At 39.2% G+C, this 21,638-nt stretch overlaps 1 protein-coding gene across 1 annotated transcript in view; it reads left to right on the top strand.

The window, feature by feature from the left end:
- LOC130105546 (transcription initiation factor TFIID subunit 4-like) overlaps positions 1–21,638 on the top strand; it is a 59,760-nt gene that overhangs the window by 24,993 nt on the left and 13,129 nt on the right. Inside the window, exon 2 of the mRNA XM_056271590.1 lies at positions 585–707. Within this exon, the coding sequence (XP_056127565.1) occupies positions 585–707 (123 nt within the window). The remainder of the gene's footprint in view (positions 1–584; positions 708–21,638) is intronic.

Genomic DNA, 21,638 nt, shown 5'->3' with positions numbered 1-21,638 from the left:
TGAGAAAAAAGTGAGAATTGTGAGTTTACATCTAGCAATTAACTTTATTTTTTTGGATTCCATGGTGTAAACAAGCTTCCATACTACACACACTAACTACTGTTTTAAAGGTTTCGAGGTAGAAGAGACTGATGGATGGGTTGATGTTGATTTGACATTGGTGATCTTTGCAGACAGTGATGTCACTTCCTGAAATACAGTTCCTTTAGAGTGATTTTAGCCCAAGAACGACAATTTATGATACGGTTTTATTGTTTGGTTGTAGAAACACAAGCTCGGCAAATCTTTTCCCTTTCCTAGAATTAGCTGCCGGTGTATTAATAAAAAGGATGACAAGTAGATTGACTTGATTTTGACTCGAATGACTCCTTATGGACTGTTTTGTGTGTCTGTAGGTCCATGAGACAGTAGGATGTGTCATGTGACATTACTATGTGTGCACTTTACAGATTATGATGTCACTTTCCTGTGAATTTCCTGCTGGATTGTTTTTCTGTCAATAGTTTCTTTACCAGGATTCATGTCCAGATGTCCTCCATGTGTCGTCACACACTTGTGTAATATGATGTTGTGTCTGTTTTCAGATGCAGCAGCAGGAACTCGCCCAAATGAGACAACGAGACGCCAATCTAACGGCACTCGCCGCCATCGGCCCTCGGAAGAAACGCAAAGTGGACTCGCCAGGAGCCACGACCACAGGCATCGAGGTACAACCTCTCCATATGGCATTATTCAGTTAGCACTAATCCTCCCATATACACTGAACAAAATTATAAACGTAACACTTTTGTTTTTTCCCCCATTTTTCATGAGCTGAACTCAAAGATCTAAGACTTTTTCTATGTACACAAAAGGCCTGTTTCACTCAAATATTGTTCACAAATCTGTCTAAATCTGTGTTAGTGAGCCGAGATCATCCATCCACCTCACCGGTGTGACATATCAAGATGCTGATTAGACAGCACGATTATTGCACAGGTGTGCCTTAGGGCTGCCCACAATAAAAGACCACTCTAAAATGTGCAGTTTTACTGTATGGATTATCTCGGCTAAGGAGAAGTGCTCACTAATACAGATTTAGACAGATTTGTGAACAATATTTGAGATAAATAGGCCTTTTGTGTACATAGAAAAGAGTTCAGCTCATGAAAAATGGGGTCAAAAACAAAATTGTTGCGTTTATAATTTTGTTCAGTGTATATTAACTCTTTCCCCACCAGCGTATCTGAAAAAAAGTTTTGCAATATTTTGTTGTATGAGTATCTGAACATGCAATATACTGTATATCAAAAGAAAGAACAGAACCTCTTTTAAACAAAAACCCATTTTATTTTAGCTTTTTTTTATCAACAGTACTTGAATGTGGGTAAGTTTAATAAAAAAGCAACATTTTGAACAAAAAGCTGAGAAAATCGTGTTTTTGTCAAAGACTACGTCTGTTTCAGATTCAGGACGATGATCAAAACACAGAAGGAGTCGATCGAGTCCATGAACACACTCAAAGCTTCAGTCCTGTAACTCGTCCTGAGTCGACATTTCACTCTGTAACATTAGGCAGTTTTGATTTATATCCGGTTTAATGTTAATGAACGCGTTATTTTACATATGCATCTGATTACATATGCTATCGCTTGTTTCTGCTTCTTCTTCTCCTGTGTTTTGATCAGGAGATTCAGTAATCTTTCAGAAGATGCTTAATAGCGCCCCCTAGCGTATAACAGTGAAAACACAGATATAAAATTAAGCAACGTTGTGATTATTACGTACTTTCCAGAAACAGTGTGGGAAAATGTGTGAAATTATTTTTAACTAGATTTTTACAGTATTTTCATTCTTACATTATTTGGCTTGGTTGAAATGATCTCAGATTGAGCAAAATGTTTTTTAATTTTCAGCTATTTCAAAGCAAATGCGTAAATATCAATATATATTGAATAGTGTCAGAAACAGTCTCGTTTTCCAGTACAAATATCTAAACATTCTTAAATCAAGATGCATTTACTGTAGAAGCAAAATTACAGAAGATGTTAAGTCTTATTTTCTAAAAATAAATAAAAATAAATCATTAAAACAAGAAAAAAGTTCTGCCAAATTCAAAGGGAAAACATTTTTATTTTTCCGACCTCATTGGCAGATATATTTTCTTGATTTAAGCAAAAACTCACTTAGTTTTGATCAATTATTCAGTAAACAAGACATAATATTTTATGTAATTTAGCTCCTCAAGTAAATGTATCTTGATTTAATAATGTTTGGATACTTCTACTGGAAAACAAGACAAAAATAGTAAGTAAGAAAATCTCTCTTTTTTTTTCTTACAGTGAATTTTTTGTTGTTGTATCGACCAGCCTTTAGTGGATCTTACGCTGATCATGATGCAGTGTTTGTAATTTGATGTCGTGCTCTCGGGTATCGCTGCAGGGTTTAGTGTTCACTTGTTGCATCGTGAGCGAGCATTGGTCTTTTTCCTGAGCAAACATAAACATTTCTCCAGATTCCCCCACACAGCATTAACTGGGACACACTGCACGCCGGTCCTCTGTGAGTGTGTTACACTGTTGTTTGGATGCCGCTCCACATATGGCTACCAGCTCTGCTCTGCATTACGCAGGATTACGCCGCGCGCACTATTATATTTCCTCGACATGGTGTTGTACATGAAGTCATTGGGTTTAACTGCATCTGGTGAATGTTTAGCTTTGCTCTTGCCGTCAGAAGGCCTGTTCATATTCCCTCAAGGATTTCGACTAATGTTTGAATACGATAAACCGGAAAAAAAACACTTTGTGAATGTCAGCTGGTGTTTTTAAAAACCCTCTCACTGGCATATGTGTGTGTGTGTGTTTGCTGAGGACAGAAGATCCTGCAGTGAAAGCAGGGCTAACTAAATAAACGCGTTACTTCTGCTCCATGAACACCATCCTGACCTCTTTCACTTTATTGTAAGCGCTCTGATGTCAAGAAGAACCATGAAATGTGTATGTACACACACAGATACAGCGCTTGAGAGTCGTATTCACACTTCACTGTTGTTTTACCGCATTAAAGTCGCCTTAATTTGACTATTTTGCCACTTATGAACAGAAAAAGACTGCTTATGTCAAATTAAAAACAGATCTCTGCAATTGATCAAATATTTGCTGATGTGAAACCTAGAATAATTGATTTCATCTTTGTTTTTAATATGGCACATCTAATAATCGCTGGTGCCGCCAATTGACAACACACTGCAAATAAATCACAAAGAATCTGTATTTATGTCTTGTCTTCCAGTAAATATCTAAACTTGGCAAGCAGCATTAATAAATTAATCAGGATATACTCTAAATATTTATGCATACTACCGTTCAAAAGTTTGGAGTGGTAAGATTTTTAAAATGTTTTTGAAAAAAGTGTCTTGTTCTCACCAAGGCTGCATTTATTTGATAAATAAAACGTAAAAACAGTAAAAATGTGAAATAATATTACAATTTAAAATGGCTGTTTTCAATGTGAATATATAGTAAAGTGTAATATATTCCTGTGATCAAAGCTGTATTTTCAGCATCATTACTCCAGTCTTCAGTGTCACATGATCCTTCAGAAATCACTCGAATATGATGATTTGCTGCTCAAGAAACATGTATTGTTATTATCAATGTTGAAAACAGTTAAACCGTGATCCCCCCGGATTCTTTGTTGAATAGAAAGAATTGAATTAAAATATAAATCTTTTGCAACATTATAAATGTCTTTACTGTCACCTCTAATCAATCAAAGGCATCGTGCTGAATAAAAGTTTTATTTATTTATTTATTTATTTATTATCTTACTGACCCCATCTTTTGAATGGTAATGTATATAGTCGCAGCTAAAGGGCATTATGAATATAATAATGATTCAGTGCCGTAGTACATGTCTAATCACCATCTGATACCAGTACCATGATGGTTTTGCTATTGGTCTCGGCTGGTTTCTGTTTAAATGTAGGGTTTTCCATAGGAATGCCGCCCATCTGACCACCTCTCATGATCACGAAAGAAGAGAAGAGAAGTGCAGGATAGATGGAGGGAAGAATCTTAACTTATTTTCACTTTATTTTCACCTCCCCTCATTTCGGCGTGCCGCCCTGGGGCGTTTTCTCTGCTTTCTCCAGAGCAAAGTGAATGTGACTTTTCTAAGGGGGTCACGGAGTGGCTGCGGGCTACGGCTTCTCTGAGTTTCACTCTGGGGTTCGGCAGAGATCTCATCTGCGCGTGAATGTGCCTCGGGCTCGAGCTCAGGGTGAGCTGAACCGCTTCACTCCAGGTCTTCTGATTGTCGCAGTATCCGGTCTCTGTTCTGCGGCGTTCATCCCAAACAAAAGCTTCCCAGTGTCCGGAAACACCCGACAAACCGAGACGGAGTAATGAGAGAGATGTGGTTTGACGCAGGGTTATTATAGTAACTAAAACTATAACCACAAAAAAAACATTCAAATACATTTTAACTGAAATAAAATAAAATTACATGTAAAAAATATTAAACTATATACATATTTTATAAAATAAAAACTAATAAAAATGACAAAAGCACACAAAGTTTACTAAAACTTGAACTAAAATTTAAATGATAACAGAAAATATTGAAATATTAATAGAAACTATAATAGTATTTCAATGATAGTAAAATGGGTTGTTCTCCCTAAAACATTGCTTTTGCTCAGAGGTTTATTGCAGAGTTAATGGATTTTTCATTTATGTTTTATTTAAGTTTGTCTCAGTTGTTTGTCCCTCTGGAGTCTGAGGTGATTTCTGGACCCTGGAGACATTTTGACATGCCCTGACATTTGTGCATATTTCTGTTACTTATAACATTTTAATGGCTGAAAATCACATAAATGCGTCAATGGATGTCATGTAGTAATAGTATAACGTGTATTGGTAACACTTTACAATAATCTTAATGAGTTAACATTAGTTAATGTATTAACTAACATGAACTTTCAATGAGCAATACATTTGTATAGCAAATACATGCAGTATTTATTAATCTTTGTTAATATTAGTTAATAAAAACACAGCTGTTCATGTTAGTTCACAGGTGCATTATGATAACAAATACAACCTTTGATTTTAGTAACGTATTAGTAAATGTTGAAATTAATATTAACTAAGATTAATAAATGATGTAGAAGTATTGTTAATTCTTAGTTCATGTTAAATAAAGTAGTTAACTATGAACCTTATTATAAAGTGCTACCATTGCATTTGTTCTTGGGAGAATGTGATGAGAAATGTTAGAGTTCATGCTGAGATTTTTTACTTTTGATTAGACTAGAAATCTGAGCACGTTGTTGAGATTATGGGGTCTTTTATGATAGCTTGATGATGGTATTTTGTCGTTCTTGAAGTGTGTTCGCTGCAATATACTTCATAACTTCTCCTTTTAGGTTATCGATATGAGGATTTCTTCACTTTTCTGTGAAGTGCTCCTTTACAGAGATCTTATTTCTGATGTTTCTGTCCTGTGTGTTACCCAGTACGGCCCGTCAGAGCGTGTGTGTGACTGAAATCAGGTAACGCTGGTGGCGGGGCGACTGTGTGTGTTTCTTCCTCCTCCTTCACCCCTCCTCTTCTCCTCTCGTCTGGCCAGGCCTCAGATCGCCGTAGGGCTGAACCTGATAGCCCATGTTGAGCGTAAAGTCTGTCTTCATCCTGAGCCGGAGAGAGCAAACAAAGAGGCCTTACAGTGCTCCGAGGGATAGATTAGAGAGAGCGGAGCGAGACAGGGGCCCCTAACTGGCCCTCGCTCGGGGTCATTGTTCAGGCAGGAGCCACAGTAACAAACTCTTTCCTTTCGCTCTCGGCGCACACACAAGCTTTTGAAGTTCAGCACAAAGATGCTGTGTGGGACAAAAAAAAAAAAAGGAAGTGTAGATGAGTGAGAGAGTGAGAGAGTGAGAGAGTGAGAGAGTGAGAGAGAGAGAGTGAGAGAGTGAGAGAGAGAGAGAGTGTGTGAGGTTAAATTCACAGGTGCAGGAAATGAGCCACCAACAATATGACATGCAGGTGATGTAATTTCCTTGACGAAATGTAACGTGTTTCACTTTGACCTGCTTTGTAACTCCAAAATGGATCTGTGTAAGGTTTTGTAGTTGATTACAGCTAAATGTGTGTTAGTGTCAATGCTGTTTGCTTTCACACCATCATTGATATCCCACAAGCTTTCAGACTGCATCACTGGTCGTCTGGAGGGATTTCTGAATGTCAATCAGTAGATGAGAGTAAAACCATCTAGTTTTTATATTTTCTAAAGAAAATGTAAGTGTTGCTTACGGTGCAAAACTCGCTGTCATTATGCTAGGGAGTTTGGGTTGTTGCCAGGGCTTTCCTATGGAATTCTTTGTTTTCTAAGGTGTTTGGCAGGGTGTTTGTAGGGTATTCTGGGTAGTTGATTGGGCAATGCTTCAATATTGGGTGGGTGCCAGGGTGTTACTTGAGTATTCTGGGTGGTTTCTATGGTGTTGCTATGTGTTTGGGTGGTTGCCAGGTTGTTTCTAGTATATTCTGGGTAGTTGCTAGGGTATTGTTAGGTGTTTGGGTGGTTGCAAGGGTGTTTCTAGGGTATTCTGGGTGGTTACAAGGGCATTGATAGGTGTTTGCATAGTTGCCAGGGTGTTTCTATGGTATTCTGGGTGGTTACTTGGGTGTTGCTAGGTGTTTGGGTGGTTGCCAGGGTGTTTCTATGGTATTCTGGGTGGTTACTAGGGCATTGCTAGGTGTTTGCATAGTTGCCAGGCTGTTTCTAGGGTATTCTGGGTGGTAACCTGGGTGTTGCTATGTGTTTAGGTGGTTGCCAGGGTGTTTCTTTGATATTCTGGGTGGTTACTAGGGCATTGATAGGTGTTTTGGTGGTTCCAAGGGTGTTTCTAGGGTATTTACTAGATATTTGTGTGGTTGCCATAGTGTTTCTAGGGTATTCTGGGTGGTTACTTATAGGGCATTGATAGGTGTCTGCATAGTTGCCAGGGTGTTTCTATGGTATTCTGGGTGGTTATTTGGGTGTTGCTAGGTGTTTGGGTGGTTGCCAGGGTGTTTCTAGGGTATTCTGGGTGTTTAGTGGGCATTGCTATGTGTTTGTATAGTTGCCAGGGTGTTTCTAGGGTATTCTGGGGGGTTACTAGGGCATTGCTAGGTGTTTGTATAGTTGCCAGGGTGTTTCTAGGGTATTCTTTGGTCACTTGGGCTTTGCTAGATGTTTGGGTGGTTGCCAAGGTGTTTTAGGGTATTCTGGCTTGGTTACTAGGGCATTGCTAAGTGTTTGCATAGTTGCCATGGTGTTTCTATGGTATTCAGGGTGGTTACTGGGGTGTTGCTAGGTTTTTATTAAGGTGTTTAGGTGGTTGTCAAACAGTTGTCCAGCACGTGAAAATGGTCTGATCACTCAGTAAAATAACAGCACACCTCACCTCACCTCATCAACACAAATTATTTGAGGAAGCATTCATTCATTCATGAAGCATCAACACTAATGATGATTGTGAAGTGATTTGAAAAGCGCATACTCTCATATGAGTAATAGTAGTAGTGATACACCACTAGGCAGACAGGAAAAGAGCAAAACAGGGAAGATCGAGTCGGCTTTTTCATTTAAATGTGTCACCTTTTTTCTTTTAGGGTTGTAGATCAGAACAAGGTAGAAGTAGGGAAAGACCGAGAGCAAAAGAGAGAGAGCGTAAGAGAGGGGAAAAGCACAAGGAAAACTGATGCCCTTTCCTCCAGCTAAATTAACAGGAATCACGTGGAAAACAATCCGAGCCGGGAATGAAAGGGGGGTGGAACCATTAAAATGCGCCCAGGGCGATGGACTGCGCCCAGTATCACTAAAAATGCTCTCACTACAGATGTGCAGGCAGGCTTACAGGCAAACTCTGCTCTTGTTCTATAGCTACAATTAAAATCAACCTCCCTGCCAAAAAATTGGATGGTAGAAAGAGAGAAAAGCAGACATGAACATCAAAGACAGATTGAAATGTGTAGTCAGTAATAAGAATGGTCTCCAAGCCCCGCGGTTCTCCACGGTCCTCTTGTTAATGAGAATTTTTGACCTCTGGTTTGTAAGTTAAACTTGTAATCTTGGTTAATGAAGTAAATCAATCCCAACTTGGAGTGAGCAGCCTTTCCTTCCATCCAGCCTTTCTGTATCCTCGCCTTCTTTCGCTCGTCTTTTTCTTCTCCTCCCATCTTTCCCAGCCTGAGTAAATGCGGGCAGATCTTTCAGCCAGACAAACAGGAAGGCCACGGGTGTGTTCTCTCTCTCTCTCTCTCTCTCTCTCTCTCTCTCTCTCTCTCTCTCTCTCTCTCTCTCTCTCTCTCTCTCTCTCTCTCTCTCTCTCTCTCTCTCTCTCTCTCTCTCTCTCTCTCTCTCTCTCTCTCTCTCTCTCTGTGTGTGTGTGTTTGTGTGTGTGACGTCTACTTGGCGAGCCGTTTCATTTTGTAGCCCAGCTAAAAGGGCTGGTGGAGGGACACAGTGACAAGAACCAGAGTCTGTGTTTGACCCCTGCGTTTATTCAATATGCTGTGCTTTTCATCAAGTTCTTTTTCACATTTTACTGAACATTTATTTTTAACACATTTCAGTTGAAACCAAAAATTATCGTCAATACAAGATCTTGACCAAAAATGTATGCGCCTCTTGATGGACATCGATGTTGTGATAAATGGTGGTCGTTGCCAGCGTGTTTCTAGGGTATTCTGGGTGGTTTCTAGGGCATTGCTAGGTGTTTGCATAGTTGCCAGGGTGTTTCTATGGTATTCTGGGTGGTTAATTGGGTGTTGCTAGGTATTTTGGACGTTGCCAAGGTGTTTCTATGGTATTCTGGGTTGTTTCTATGGTGTTGCTAGGTGTTTGGGTGGTTGTCAGGGTGTTTCTAGTATATTCTGGGTAGTTGCTAGGGTATTGTTAGGTGTTTGGGTGGTTGCAAGGGTGTTTCTAGGGTATTCTGGGTGGTTACTAGGGCATAGGTGTTTGCATAGTCGCCAGGGTGTTTCTTTGGTATTCTGGGTGGTTACTTGGGTGTTGCTAGGTGTTTGGGACATTGCCAGGGTGTTTCTATGGTATTCTGGGTGGTTACTAGGGCATAGGTGTTTGCATAGTCGCCAGGGTGTTTCTATGGTATTCTGGGTGGTTACTTGGGTGTTGCTAGGTGTTTGGGACATTGCCAGGGTGTTTCTATGGTATTCTGGGTGGTTACTTGGGCGTTGCTGGGTGTTTGGGACATTGCCAGGGTGTTTCTATGGTATTCTGGGTGGTTACTTGGGCGTTGCTAGCTGTCTGGCACGTTGCCATGGTGTTTCTATGGTATTCTGGGTGGTTACTTGGGCGTTGCTAGGTGTTTGGGACGTTGCCATGGTGTTTCTATGGTATTCTGGGTGGTTACTTGGGCGTTGCTAGCTGTCTGGCACGTTGCCATGGTGTTTCTATGGTATTCTGGGTGGTTACTTGGGCGTTGCTAGGTGTTTGGGACGTTACCAGGGTGTTTCTATGGTATTCTGGGTGGTTTCTAGGGCAAAAACGGATGCACCTCTTGATGGAAATGAATGTCGTGGTGTTATTTTCAGTTTTCAGTTATCCATCAGTTTTTGGTCAAGATCTTGTATTGTGAATGCAAGAGTCCAGCACTCTTTAAAGTCTCCTCCAGCACTTCCCAAAGTCTTTCAATGAATTTAAGGTCTGGACTCAAAGGAGCCAATCATGTGTGCAAATGATTCTTCATTCTTTCACAATCTGAGCCTGATGAATCTGGACATAGTCCTTCTGGAATATGGCCACGGTCTGTCTTCCTATGGTTGTTTAAGAAATGAAAAGCTATCAATTAGGGTCAGAAGAACTGTTGCCAAACATATAGAAAAATAATAATCACTGCAATAATCATTGACTCTTAAGCATTTGAATATTTAAATCCAAACTGCGACTTTTTTTGGCCAGGCATTATAAGCTTATATATTGCGGCATATTACTGTAAAAAGCAGAACATGCGAGTTTGACATTTGCAATCTTGTTTTTAGGTAAAGTGAACAAATGCATAGCTTCCTTCTAAATGAAAACCAGACCGATTCACATCGAAAGATGCCGTGGCTGATCCCACCTCGTGATTCACGTTTGACATGTTTGTTTTCATCTGTCTGCAAATGTTTGTGAGGCTTTTGCAAACAACAGTACAATTACAATTTCACGCACGTCGCTGTGAGACAGATAATGCTTGTGGATCTTTTAACTTGATGGTGATCCCGGTAACCAGAAGAAGATGGTAATACACACATTGTGCGTTTTAGATCCGTTTGAGGTCAATGATCTGAGACTCGATGAAGTATCGTCTGTTCATTGGTTTTCCACACACACACACACACACACTGACCTGCGCCGACACGCACGCCTGTCAGACCAGGTCACACACAACTTCCTTACATGACTCATTTCATTCGGATGTGTTTTTCTTTATTATTTTTTAGTGCATGAGTGTGTTCCTGTCAGCAGCACCACACCCACCCGATCCATGTGAAGCCAACAGCATCAAATAAACAATATTCAGGAACAATCGTACCAAATGAAAAACATCATTCGCTGACGTTAGTGTGTTTCAGCTTTCCAAACTCTCCGTCCGAGTCACATATTCCACTGTTTTTGTGTACATATTTTCATGCATGTTCACAAAGCAGAAGATTCTCCATCCGTTTCTGTTTCTTGGCTGCATTGGTCTGAAGGTTCGGCTCTGTTAAGAACACCTCACATCCGTGTAAAACGCCCTCGGTGGTTTTCCGGAGCCCAAGAGGGATCGCTGAGGAAGAGAAGAGATGAAGGCACTATACATCACAGAGGAAAAGGCCGTTTAGTGCCACGGTTTTCCCTATGGTCCTGTAGAGCGCTGGGGCGACTGGCCTTCGGAAAGCTCGGGACAATAATGCTCTGTATCCCGCCTGGAGAACCGCCAGTTCGAATGGGTCAGCTACATTATACTTAATAATATATTGGCATTTTGTATAGTATGCCAAGATGGAAAAGCATGCAACGGGGAGCATAAGAGATGTTAATTTTAGCACGTATGAAAATACAATAAGAAAGAAATTACAATAAGGTCTCATTTGTTAACATGAGCAACAATATATTATTTGTTGCAATGCATTTATTCACCTTTTTTAATGTTATTTAATAAAAATTAATCAGTTGAACCATTAATGTTAACAAATGAAACCTTGTTGTAAAGTGTTACCGAAATATCTCTCTTGTTGAGTCTTTTTTGAGTTTTACATCATGGAATATAAATGAAAATATAAATCTAAGGCTATATATGCATAACCACAAATCTGTACTAACATTCAAGCCTGCAAACTCTGGGATTCTCCATATTGCTTCTAGTGAAACTTTGCACTAAAAAAGTGGTTAAATATACAGTTTTGACAACAAAGTTGAGCCTGAGGGGAAGTACAGATACTCATCTTAAAGAAATTAATTACCTCCCTTGTTAATCTAGATATAATTAAGTTTCTGAAGAATGAATTTCACTGCAGTTTTGCCATGGAGACGCTACGGCACCAGAGCCAAATCTAGAACTGGTCAGGGATGATGGGATATCCTTCTGATACATTCCCACCGCCCGTCCCACGCTAGTCTGGGAATACATCATCCATACTGCTATGAATCAGAGATTACATTAAGGCAAGGTGGCTGCAAACCAAACCTGAGGAACACATTTCACCCCCAAATCTAAAGAAAACCTTTACTTTATTGAAGAGCTTTGAATGGTCTTAAGTCTTTCTTTATGTATTCATATTTCGCTTCCAGGACAACTACATGAAAAATATCCTATAACGCACAGATTTGTCTAATCAGATGCTCTTGATACTCTTGAAGTTTATTGGCTTTTATATCTAAAAAAAAAAAGGAAATACACTGTTCAAAAGTTTAGTGTCAGTGTGATTTTTTAATGTTTTTGAAAGAAGTCTCCTCATCAAGACTGCATTTATTTAATCAGAAAATACAGTAAAAACAGTGAAATATTATTACAATTTAATCTGTTTTCTATTGTAATATATTATAAACTAATTTATTCCTGTGATCAAAGCTGAATGTTCAGCATCATTACTCCAGTCTTCAGTGTCACATGATCCTTCACAAATCACTCTGATTTGATGCTCAAGAAACATTTATGATTATTATCAGTGTTGAAAATTGTTGTGCTGCTTCATATTTCAGTGGTACATTTTAGAAATCTTTTTCAAATCTAATGTTACATTATACAACTCTTTACTGTCTCTTTTGATTAATTTAATACACCTTAAATAATATAAGTATACATTTAGTGATCCTAAAATCTCGAATAGCAGTCCATATAAACACAGGGAAGAAAACTCAATTTTTTTTTAAATTTGCAATTAATTCTTTTTCATCCTGACATTATTTTCATAACAATTACACTTATTCTGTAATGCAAAATACTATATATACAAAACATATTATTTAAATGGTAAATTATTCATACATTGTGATAGTATTTGTTGTACTTCCAACAAAAATCTGATTTAAATAGACGAACATTTAATTGCAGTCATTTTTAGGCAAGGCAAGCACATTTCATACACAATGGTAATTCAAAGTGCTTTACATAGAAGAAATTAAAATAATCAAAACAAAAAAGAATAATTAAAAAATGAAATAAAGTACAGTAAAAACAGTCTTTATTTTACTGTAATAAAGTAAAAAAAATTTTTTTTACAATAATGAAAATCATCATTGAGTACAATAAGAATCACTCAATCTATATGCATTACAGTAATGAGATTGTAGAGGGGAAATGTATTTAGTAAGTAAGTATTGACAATGCATCTTGCGCATTAGCTTTATTTTCTTAAGGTCTTAATGTCTTTTATTTAGTGGTGACGTTTGCTTCCCCTGAACACCAGCGCTGTGCGTCTGTTTCAGTCGTTCGTGTTTGACGCTGGTTGTTTGTACGCTGCACTAGAGGCCATTGAGTCTTTTGAAGCGAATATGACTGGAATCTGAATCCAGTCGGGCGTAATTCACCCCAGGATCTACTTCCCATCATCCTTCGGAAATGTACTTAGAGTCGGCGCTCTCTCGCTTCTGTGAAATTAGCCGCGGTCTCGTTGAGCTCTGCTACATTGTGACATTACTGCAAAACATTTTTGTGTTGCTCTCTATTAAAGAATGTTGTTTCTTTTTGATTTTATTATTTGTGTCAGCTACGTTCTGCTGGTGGAAAGGTTGAAGCCTGGGGACACGAGCAAGTGAAAATGCTGGAATGATCTTTCATTAAAGGCTGCCAGTGGAAGAGGAAATCTTAGATGGAAAGAGACGTGAAAATGTATGGCGTCCACACACACACACACACACCAAACTGCGTCTGATTCACATTTCTTGTCTATAACGGCGCGTAGACTTCAAAAACACATATCAGTATTTTGAGTGCCCAAGTTGAATTGATTTTTATAATCAAACTGTTTTCAAACGATTTGCTGCTGGGGAAACGAGTTACCGTAACCAAATTCAGTTTCACCTTTACACCTTTCTCCAGAAAATCATCATCACCTAGCCTATTTATTTTTGGCTAGAACTCAGATTCTGGAAGTGACTTTTAATTTGTCGGGCCTTCGGTCGCTGCGTTAGGGAAGGCTTGATTAAAAAGAGGAGCACCATATTGTTTGCAGATGGAGGCGCTTCAGGAGGAGTTGTAATTGAATTTCTGCATAGAGATGACAGGCCAAACTCAGCACCTGTCTGGCACCCTCGACCGGAGAGGACAACACATTCCCAAATTCCGCTTTGGAATTCTCTGAAACATTTTCTGCGAATGGAACTTTGACCATCACTCGTGTCGCATGACCTCATCGGCTGTAATGCGGATCAAATGGGCATTTCAAAGGAATCGCCCCAAAATTACTATCTCATTACTTATTCTTGTTTTCCAGTAATATCATTCTTAAATCAAGATGCTTTGACTTGGGAAGCAAAATGACTTGTCTTGTTTCCTAAAGAAAAAATAGGCTATCAAAATGAAGTGAGGTTATGGGGTCCGAAAAACTCTTGATTGTTATTAGGCAAATATTTATCTTGTTTTAAGCAAAAACTCACTTTATGTTGATGCATTTGTTTTTTTTTCATTTTCAGAAAAGACTTGCTATCTTATGCCACAAATACATGTATCTTTATTTAATACTGTTTATATTTTTGTACTGATTCTGAATTCTGAATGAGAAAAGCATGTTTTGCAGTGACGGTTAGTTTGAGTTTTGCCAGTGAAAGCCTGGCTCTGTGTAATTAGGTCAGTCGTTTAGTGCATTAATGAGGGTTAATTGCGCGGCGTCTGATCTGTGCTCTCGCCACACATGAGCTGGGTTTCCATATACCTCCTCCACCAGTATAAATGTCCATTCATACGCTTCTTTTCCTGTTTAAAGGAGCACCAGTGATCCGTGCGGAGCGCTTAGCGTGTGATATGCTTTTAATAAAACACACTCGACGCGTCCAGCCAAATTCCACACTAAAAGTAGCAACTAAAACAACAAATCTCCAGTAATCTCCTCCAGTGTTCCCGCTTCCGACTGTGTTTTGATGCGACGTGTTTTCACAGACGTGTTGTGTGTTGCGTGCGTGTTCGGGTGGAAAAACATGGCGCTGCTAAAATTAGCCGAAGAGAAGGCTGGAGTGAATAAACAAGCCGATCCATTAGCGCGGACGGGTTATTGGCTTATTTCGCCTGTTCTGAGGGCAGCCCATTAAAAGTGGTAATGTGTGCCCGCAGCTCTGCCCGAGGGACCCGGAGGAGGCCAGGGAGGAAGATTTCACATGCATCAGGCGCCTGAATTAAATAGACCAATGTTCCCTAAAAAGACTGAAGTACATCTCTTTCTGATGTGCGTCTCGGGCAAAAAAAAATTCATTGATCTTGGAATGTCCCTTGGCAATTATAAAATATTAAATCCAAGTCACACTTTTTGGCTCAGCTTAATTCCTCCTCTCTCTCTCTCTCTCTCTCTCTTTTTTTCTCCGTCTCTCGCTCGCTCTCCCGCTGTTCATTGCTTCCTCCATTTGATCAGTTTTAAAAAGTTTGCAATGTTTTCTAATGGAAAGAATCCCAGTAGTGCTGCATAAATTGCCGGCGCAGTTCAGATCCCGATTAATGTGTACTTGCGTGTTTTTTAAAAATCAGTTTTGGCAGCAGATGTCACAAAAGGTTTTGTTTGAGATGCTAAATATTACTGTCGTGAGGTCTGCGTCTTCCCGTGTCCTCTGAGACATCGGAGCCGTCTGTGGCTAATTGGCCAGATAATTAAATTGAACCGTGATCTTAATAAATATATTCAGCCTGCTGTTTGACAGGCCGCACAGTTCATTAGAGCCGGTGTGTGTTTGTGATTCGGGTAATTAAGATTTCGAATCGATCATTGAATGCATAATGCAGGAGTCAGTAATCCGTGCGCTGGGATTCCAGCTTTTCCTCGTATCCGCATGCTAAGAGACGTTTACCTCACGGCCTGATGAGGGATTTTATTTAGAGAGACTAATTAACTCTCACATTCCCAGTGTTTTCCTTTTCCTCGCTGCCTTTTCTTTTGGCTAAACAATACGTCATTTTGACTCATGCAATGTGGCGTTTACTAAATGAACTTGGGTTGTGCATTCAAAGGTTTTGTAAATACATTTATGGTGTAATTAATATGTATGTGAACATATTAAATGTGTTTGGCTTGTTCACAAATGCTGTTGTAAATCTACAAATGAATGAACTCAAATAAGCATGTCAGATTGCTTGTTTTTGTTTGTGTGTGTGTGTGTGTGTGTGTGTGTGTGTGTCGCTGACTGAAACCTGCAGATGGTAATTATAAAGCGTGATACACCATCAAACAAACATTCAAACGCTCTTATTTTCCGCACCAGCCCAAATCACAGTCGCTCGCATGCACCGAACTTCTCTTTTCTACATCTGTCATATTACCGTGTGAAGAACCCAGACATGTATTTTTTAACAATCCATAAATTATGTATTCTGAGCCGTAATGAACACAGTTGAGTGATGCTCTCTGTGATCTCGCTCTGAAGAGGATCTGATATTTCCTTCACTATCAGACTGTTCATTACGTGTTCAAGGTCGGTGTGTGTGTGTGTGTGTGTGTGTGTGTGTATGAATGCGTGTAAATGTGCACAGATATTTGCAAGATTAAGAATATAATTATTTTAATGTAATGGCCAATATTATAATGTATGTCCATATCCAAAATCTATACTAGTTTGTATAGTTAAACTCACTATAATCTAAAAACATCAGTCTTATAGGCTACAAGTGTTTTAAATCTGTAGTGTTGCCACTTACACAACAGAATTGCAGGAATAATACTGGTTTTCGAACAGGTTTCCAGGCCACTCCCCCTGTGTGCTATTGGTCAGTGAGGAAGATAGCCCCGCCCCCAAACCATGTTGTGTTGCTGTAATGCTCAAACAAGCTTTTTTACAAATGATTTATAGTGTTCTTGGCATTTAAACTGTAATAGGAAAGTAGTTATACAACAACTAAAAAAAAGACTATGTGAAAAGTAGTGTTTTGGCTAATGGATAACATAATGCATTTCAGTAGTGAGTTATAGATTGTGCAAAATGCATCTCTTTAAATGCAAATAATCAATCATGCGCTCTTAAAATGCTTTTGTTTCTAGGCATAGTGCTCTTAAATGTTTAAATCTTTGCATTAATTTATGCTGTGCCTTTAAGTTAGTGCTGCCATATGGCAATAGCCAAAAACAATGAAATATCTAGTGCATAAATAAACTATTTGGGAACAGTATCATGCACTCCTAGTCTACATGTCATCACACATATGCTCATAATTACGTGGCATTGATTGTGTTTGAACACACCTACATGATTGACAGGTCTCTTATGGGTGGTCTGGCACAAAAAGCTTGTGTTACTCAGTGTATCCGAACCGATTTATTGCTTTTCTCTCTGGGCACAAAATCAGGCTTTATTCTTGAACTTTGTGTTTTATTATCTGTTTAAACTCTCTTATTGTATGCACATATTCGTGCATTAGTTCTTTCTCAGTGTGTGTTATTTGTGTTGTGAAGCTGTTTGGATATTAGACGAAGCTTTAGGTGTTTTCCCACAATGCCGCTGGGCTTCCCCCCGCCCAAAGTCCCGCCTCAGGTTCAGGAAGACTTCAGCACTTCCTCCTGCAAACTTGTGCAATTATCACTGCAAGTGTAGATTTAAAGCGAGTCAATATGTAGATAAGGTTTGCACATACATACAAAGGAAGTGGGATTTGGTGTGTAAAGCGATGCAGGTGCGAGGCGTCCCCGCCGGCCTTCTGTGATCTCACTGATGAAACCGGCTTAGTTTTCAGCTTAGCGGGGCTTTCAGCACCAACACATCTACTAATATGATAGTGTTTTGCAACTTTTATATTGTAAAAGAAACCGTCTAAAGATGCTGAGATGTCACATCACACCAGGACTTCAGTTGTCATGCATCACCTTGATTTCCACATGCACTGCCACAAAAAGATGACTTTGATATTTTAGTTGCGTAGAGATATACCGGTCAAAAGTTTGGAATAATTTTTATTTATTTATATTTTTGTAAGAAGTCTCTTCTGCTCACCAAGGCTGCATTTGATTATTTGAGTCAAAACTGTGAAATATTATTACAATTTAGTGTTTTCTATGTGAATATACAGTAAAGTGTAATTTATTCCTGTGATCAAAGCTGTATTTTCAGCATCATTACTCCAGTCTTCAGTGTCACATGATCCTTCAGAAATCACTCTAATATGATGACATTTCTTCTTATTATCAATGTTAAAAACAGTTGTGATTCTTCATATTTTTCTGGAAACCATCATACATTTTCTTTTCAGGATACTTTGATGAATAGAAAGTTCAAAAGCATTTATTTGAAATAGAATCTTTTGTAACATTATAAATGTCACTTTTGATCAATTTAATGCATCTTTGCTGAAAAAAGTAGTTCTTTTTTTTTTTTTAAATACTTCCTTTTGAATGGTAGTGACATTGATAATAATCATAAATGTTTCTTGAGCAGCAACTCATCATATTAGAGTGATTTCTGAAGGATCATGTGACACTGAAGACTGGAGTAATGATGCTGAAAATCAAGCTTTGATCACAGGATATAAATTACATTTTACTATATATTGAAATAAAAAGCAGCTTTTTTTAAATTGTAATAATATTTCACAATTTTACAATACTTTTGATGAAATAAATGCAGCTTTGGTGACCATGAAAAACTTCTTTTAAAAACATCAAATGTGTTTAAAATAGTTTATTTCGTGATTGTGACTAAACGGGGTTCATTTCCATTCAGTCATTCTGCTAAATGAATAAATGCATCTGATTCTTGTTCTCTGTGAAGTCTTCAGTCTGCAGCAAACGGACTCAAATGATTTACACTTTAAACGTTTGACCTGCACTCAACACGGCACCGGCGGCTGTAGCGTGACGCTTCGCTCTATAGAGTTGGGGATCATTGAAACGGCCTTAAGAGTCTTTGTTCTTTTCTGGGACACAATCATATTAAACATGACTGTCATTGCATCAACAAAAGTTTGAGAAGTTGACGACCTAACGGATCTGTCCCGGTAGGCACACAGACGTGGGACTCTTCCTCGCGGAGGGCAAACAGGTTTGACTCTTCTGAAGCGTTTTAAAATGTTCATGAGCTCTCCGTGGTGTGTGTGTGTGTGTGTGTGCATACGTTATTCATTTGGAGTGAGATGTTTTGAGTCTTCGCCGAGCTTTAGCAGACACGTTTGACAGCTCTGTGTGGATGGTTGTCTTGATGTAGAGCCTCGTCGCCACATCAGCGTTAAAAGAAAGTTTTGATTCTCTGGGTCCCCCGCATTCACGTTCAAAAATAACTCTTCTGTGCAGCGCTTTCCCGTAACGACCCTATTAGAGCTTGTTTTCCTTCTGTCAGGTCACCCTTGTTGGAGGTTCTTGGGTTAAGAAGTGTTGTAGTTCAGTTTCACAAAGACATCAAAAAGTGTTTGGAAGTGGCGTTTGGGAACCTCCTGCAACGCTTCTCTCTTTTAACTCGCCACAAAGGCTTTTGTTGTTATCTTTAGCTCCTCCTTCATTTTGGCAAGTGCAGATTAAACTTTAAAACGACTCCCCACCACGGCGTTTAACATGTGGGGACGGCAAAACCAACAAGGCCTCATTAGTGGGATCAGCGTTTAGACTTGATAGTCATTACGCCGACATCCCGAACGAACTCTAATTGGGTTCGTTTTATATGTGAAACGCTTTCAATTTTTAATGTGCCACTTTTTAAAGTTCCACAACTGCCAAAGATGCTCGTCGAAACGAGGTCGTCTTTTAATGGGCTGTGAGTTTTTGTGCGTTGAGTCAGAGTAGATCGGGGTCAACGCGGATGGCGATGGAAAATGCTGTGATTGGCTCACATGTGTTTGGGTTCTGTTCCCGTTTATCTTCACGCAACTCTGTCGGCTGAGCGGTTCTGCTCAAAAGAGTGTGTTTCCAGAAAACCGCTCTGTTTATAGGAATAAACAGTCGGCGCGCATCACATTACACAGCCGGTTCGGAGAGAAACTTTCTGATCTCCCCCCCGAACGAACTTCCAGTTAATTATAGTTCCTGCTCAATTTCACTGTGTTCCCCTCAAAACTTGTGTTTGCTAGGAAAATAATGACTGCTAATTAGCCCTTTTGTTCAGCGTCTTGCTGGTTTGTTGCTCTCGGGCTCTGAAAACCGAGGGACAGGGAAGTTTCCTAGCAAGGAAAGTTTGTTTGCCAGGGAAGTTTCGGGGCGTTTAGCTCGATGACCCCTTCGGAGATGTGCTTGGGGGAACGCTTTCATCCCGAGCCGTAACCTGTGGACGCTCCGACTCAAGGCGATCGCAATTGCAGCTTTGTCTACTAATTAGAAAATTCCTGACCTCCAGCGAGATGTTTTAATTATGTGTTGTGTCAACGAGTTTGCAGATTTAATCCACACTCTTGAGTGGGTGTGCAGACGAACCGGCACATCTCTCTCTCTCTCTCCTGTCCATCGCACATGACCTCGTGGCCGTTCTTCATCGCCATGTTTGTTTTCACTTGCTTAAGTAGCCAAACAAGATGCCGTTTATGTGGGTGTGAAGCGAGACGATGCGACAGGGCTTCTCTGTGTCTGTGAGTCAGGAAAGGAAGGTAGGAAAGGGTTAAGGAGCGAGTGAGAGGCGATGCTGAGAGCGGCTGCTGAAGAACATAGCCGTGTTCGTGCGAAGGCAAGTCATTTCCCGAAACACTGCAGACACTGCGCCTCGGGCGCTCTGAAACCTTTGGAGACCAAAATGGCTTGCAGGAGTTAGAAGTAATAAGGTGTTTTTTTTTTCTTCGCCTTCTTTCTCCTTGACTGAAATTCTGCAGTTGCTATGCATCGCCATGGCCGTGTTTTTCCTTGTGTTTTATGTCAGGCATTAAAATGCTTACCAGCCCGCCATTTTTGAGATTTGTTGCTCTTTAGTTGGGCAGCGAATTGCAGTTGTTTGTTTTGAATGTAATTCTGCCATTTTTCATCAAGATCAGACGAGCTCGACTCCCTCTCTCCCTGTGTTTCTCTTTTCCAGTATTTACACTACATATAAAGCCTAACACAGCAGCAAATATGAGGTGGCTTGCTCTATGATATTGCAGGGTTTTTTTTGTTATCGTTTAACAAAATGCACATCCGACCGGTTTTGGACCATGGGAGGAATACGTGGCTCTCTGACTTTAGTACCATAGTATTACCTGGGCTTATTTAATGCAATTTTTCCCTCCTCTAATTCATTTGAAATGGTCCTGAAGTATGAAGTATTAATATATAGTCTCTTAATTAATACGAGCTCATAAAAGCTGCATTAATTATCCTGTTAACTGTCACCCCCCTTTTTTTTGCATAGACATAAAAATCACTATCCAAACTTAAATGGTTGTAATTCAAGAATGCTTTGGAATATAGACCTATGGCTGGTCTTGTTTTAAAGAAGACATTTTCCAGATTATTGTAGAAGTCTAGAAATGATAAAAAATGAAACAGAAAAAGAGTTATATAAGTTTGAGTTTATGAAATTGTGCAATGTAAAAATATAATTATTAGTATTTTATATAAAATATATATATTACAAAATATATTTTACTCTAAAACTGCAAGAAAATTAAAGACAAAAATCTGAACAAGTTGTATTCCAAATTTTAGGTTGATATCTCAAAAAATGAGCTTTCAGTAAGATTTTATTCGGGCGCAGTACCCAACTTTTTCACTAGGTGAACACCAGACTCCATTACTGCCCATATAAGGGTGCCTCCATTTTCATATGTGTTTTGAGTGATCTGAACCATGTATTTCCATAATTTTCATACAATTTATGAAGTAGACATCCTATTCAGAAGTAGTATGGGTGGTTTGGCAGTATTTGATTTGAATTCAACCTCTAATAAATGCATAAAAAGACTACGTTATAGCGTTATAGCTCGCAGCCAATCAGAAATCGAGAATCCATACATTTTTCTTTAGATTTAAAACATTTTCAGACCTTTTTTTCTCATAAAATGGAATTTGTGTTATCTTTTGAACTCATGGCATGAACTGAGGTTTCTA

The sequence above is a fragment of the Rhinichthys klamathensis genome, unplaced genomic scaffold, assembly GCF_029890125.1.
Source record: "Rhinichthys klamathensis goyatoka isolate OS25496 unplaced genomic scaffold, OSU_Roscu_1.1 h1tg000322l_1, whole genome shotgun sequence".
In the NCBI taxonomy this organism is placed as follows: Eukaryota; Metazoa; Chordata; class Actinopteri; order Cypriniformes; family Leuciscidae; genus Rhinichthys; species Rhinichthys klamathensis.
The sequence above is the reverse complement of the archived record's forward strand: the minus strand, read 5'-3'. Positions and strand labels throughout refer to the sequence as shown.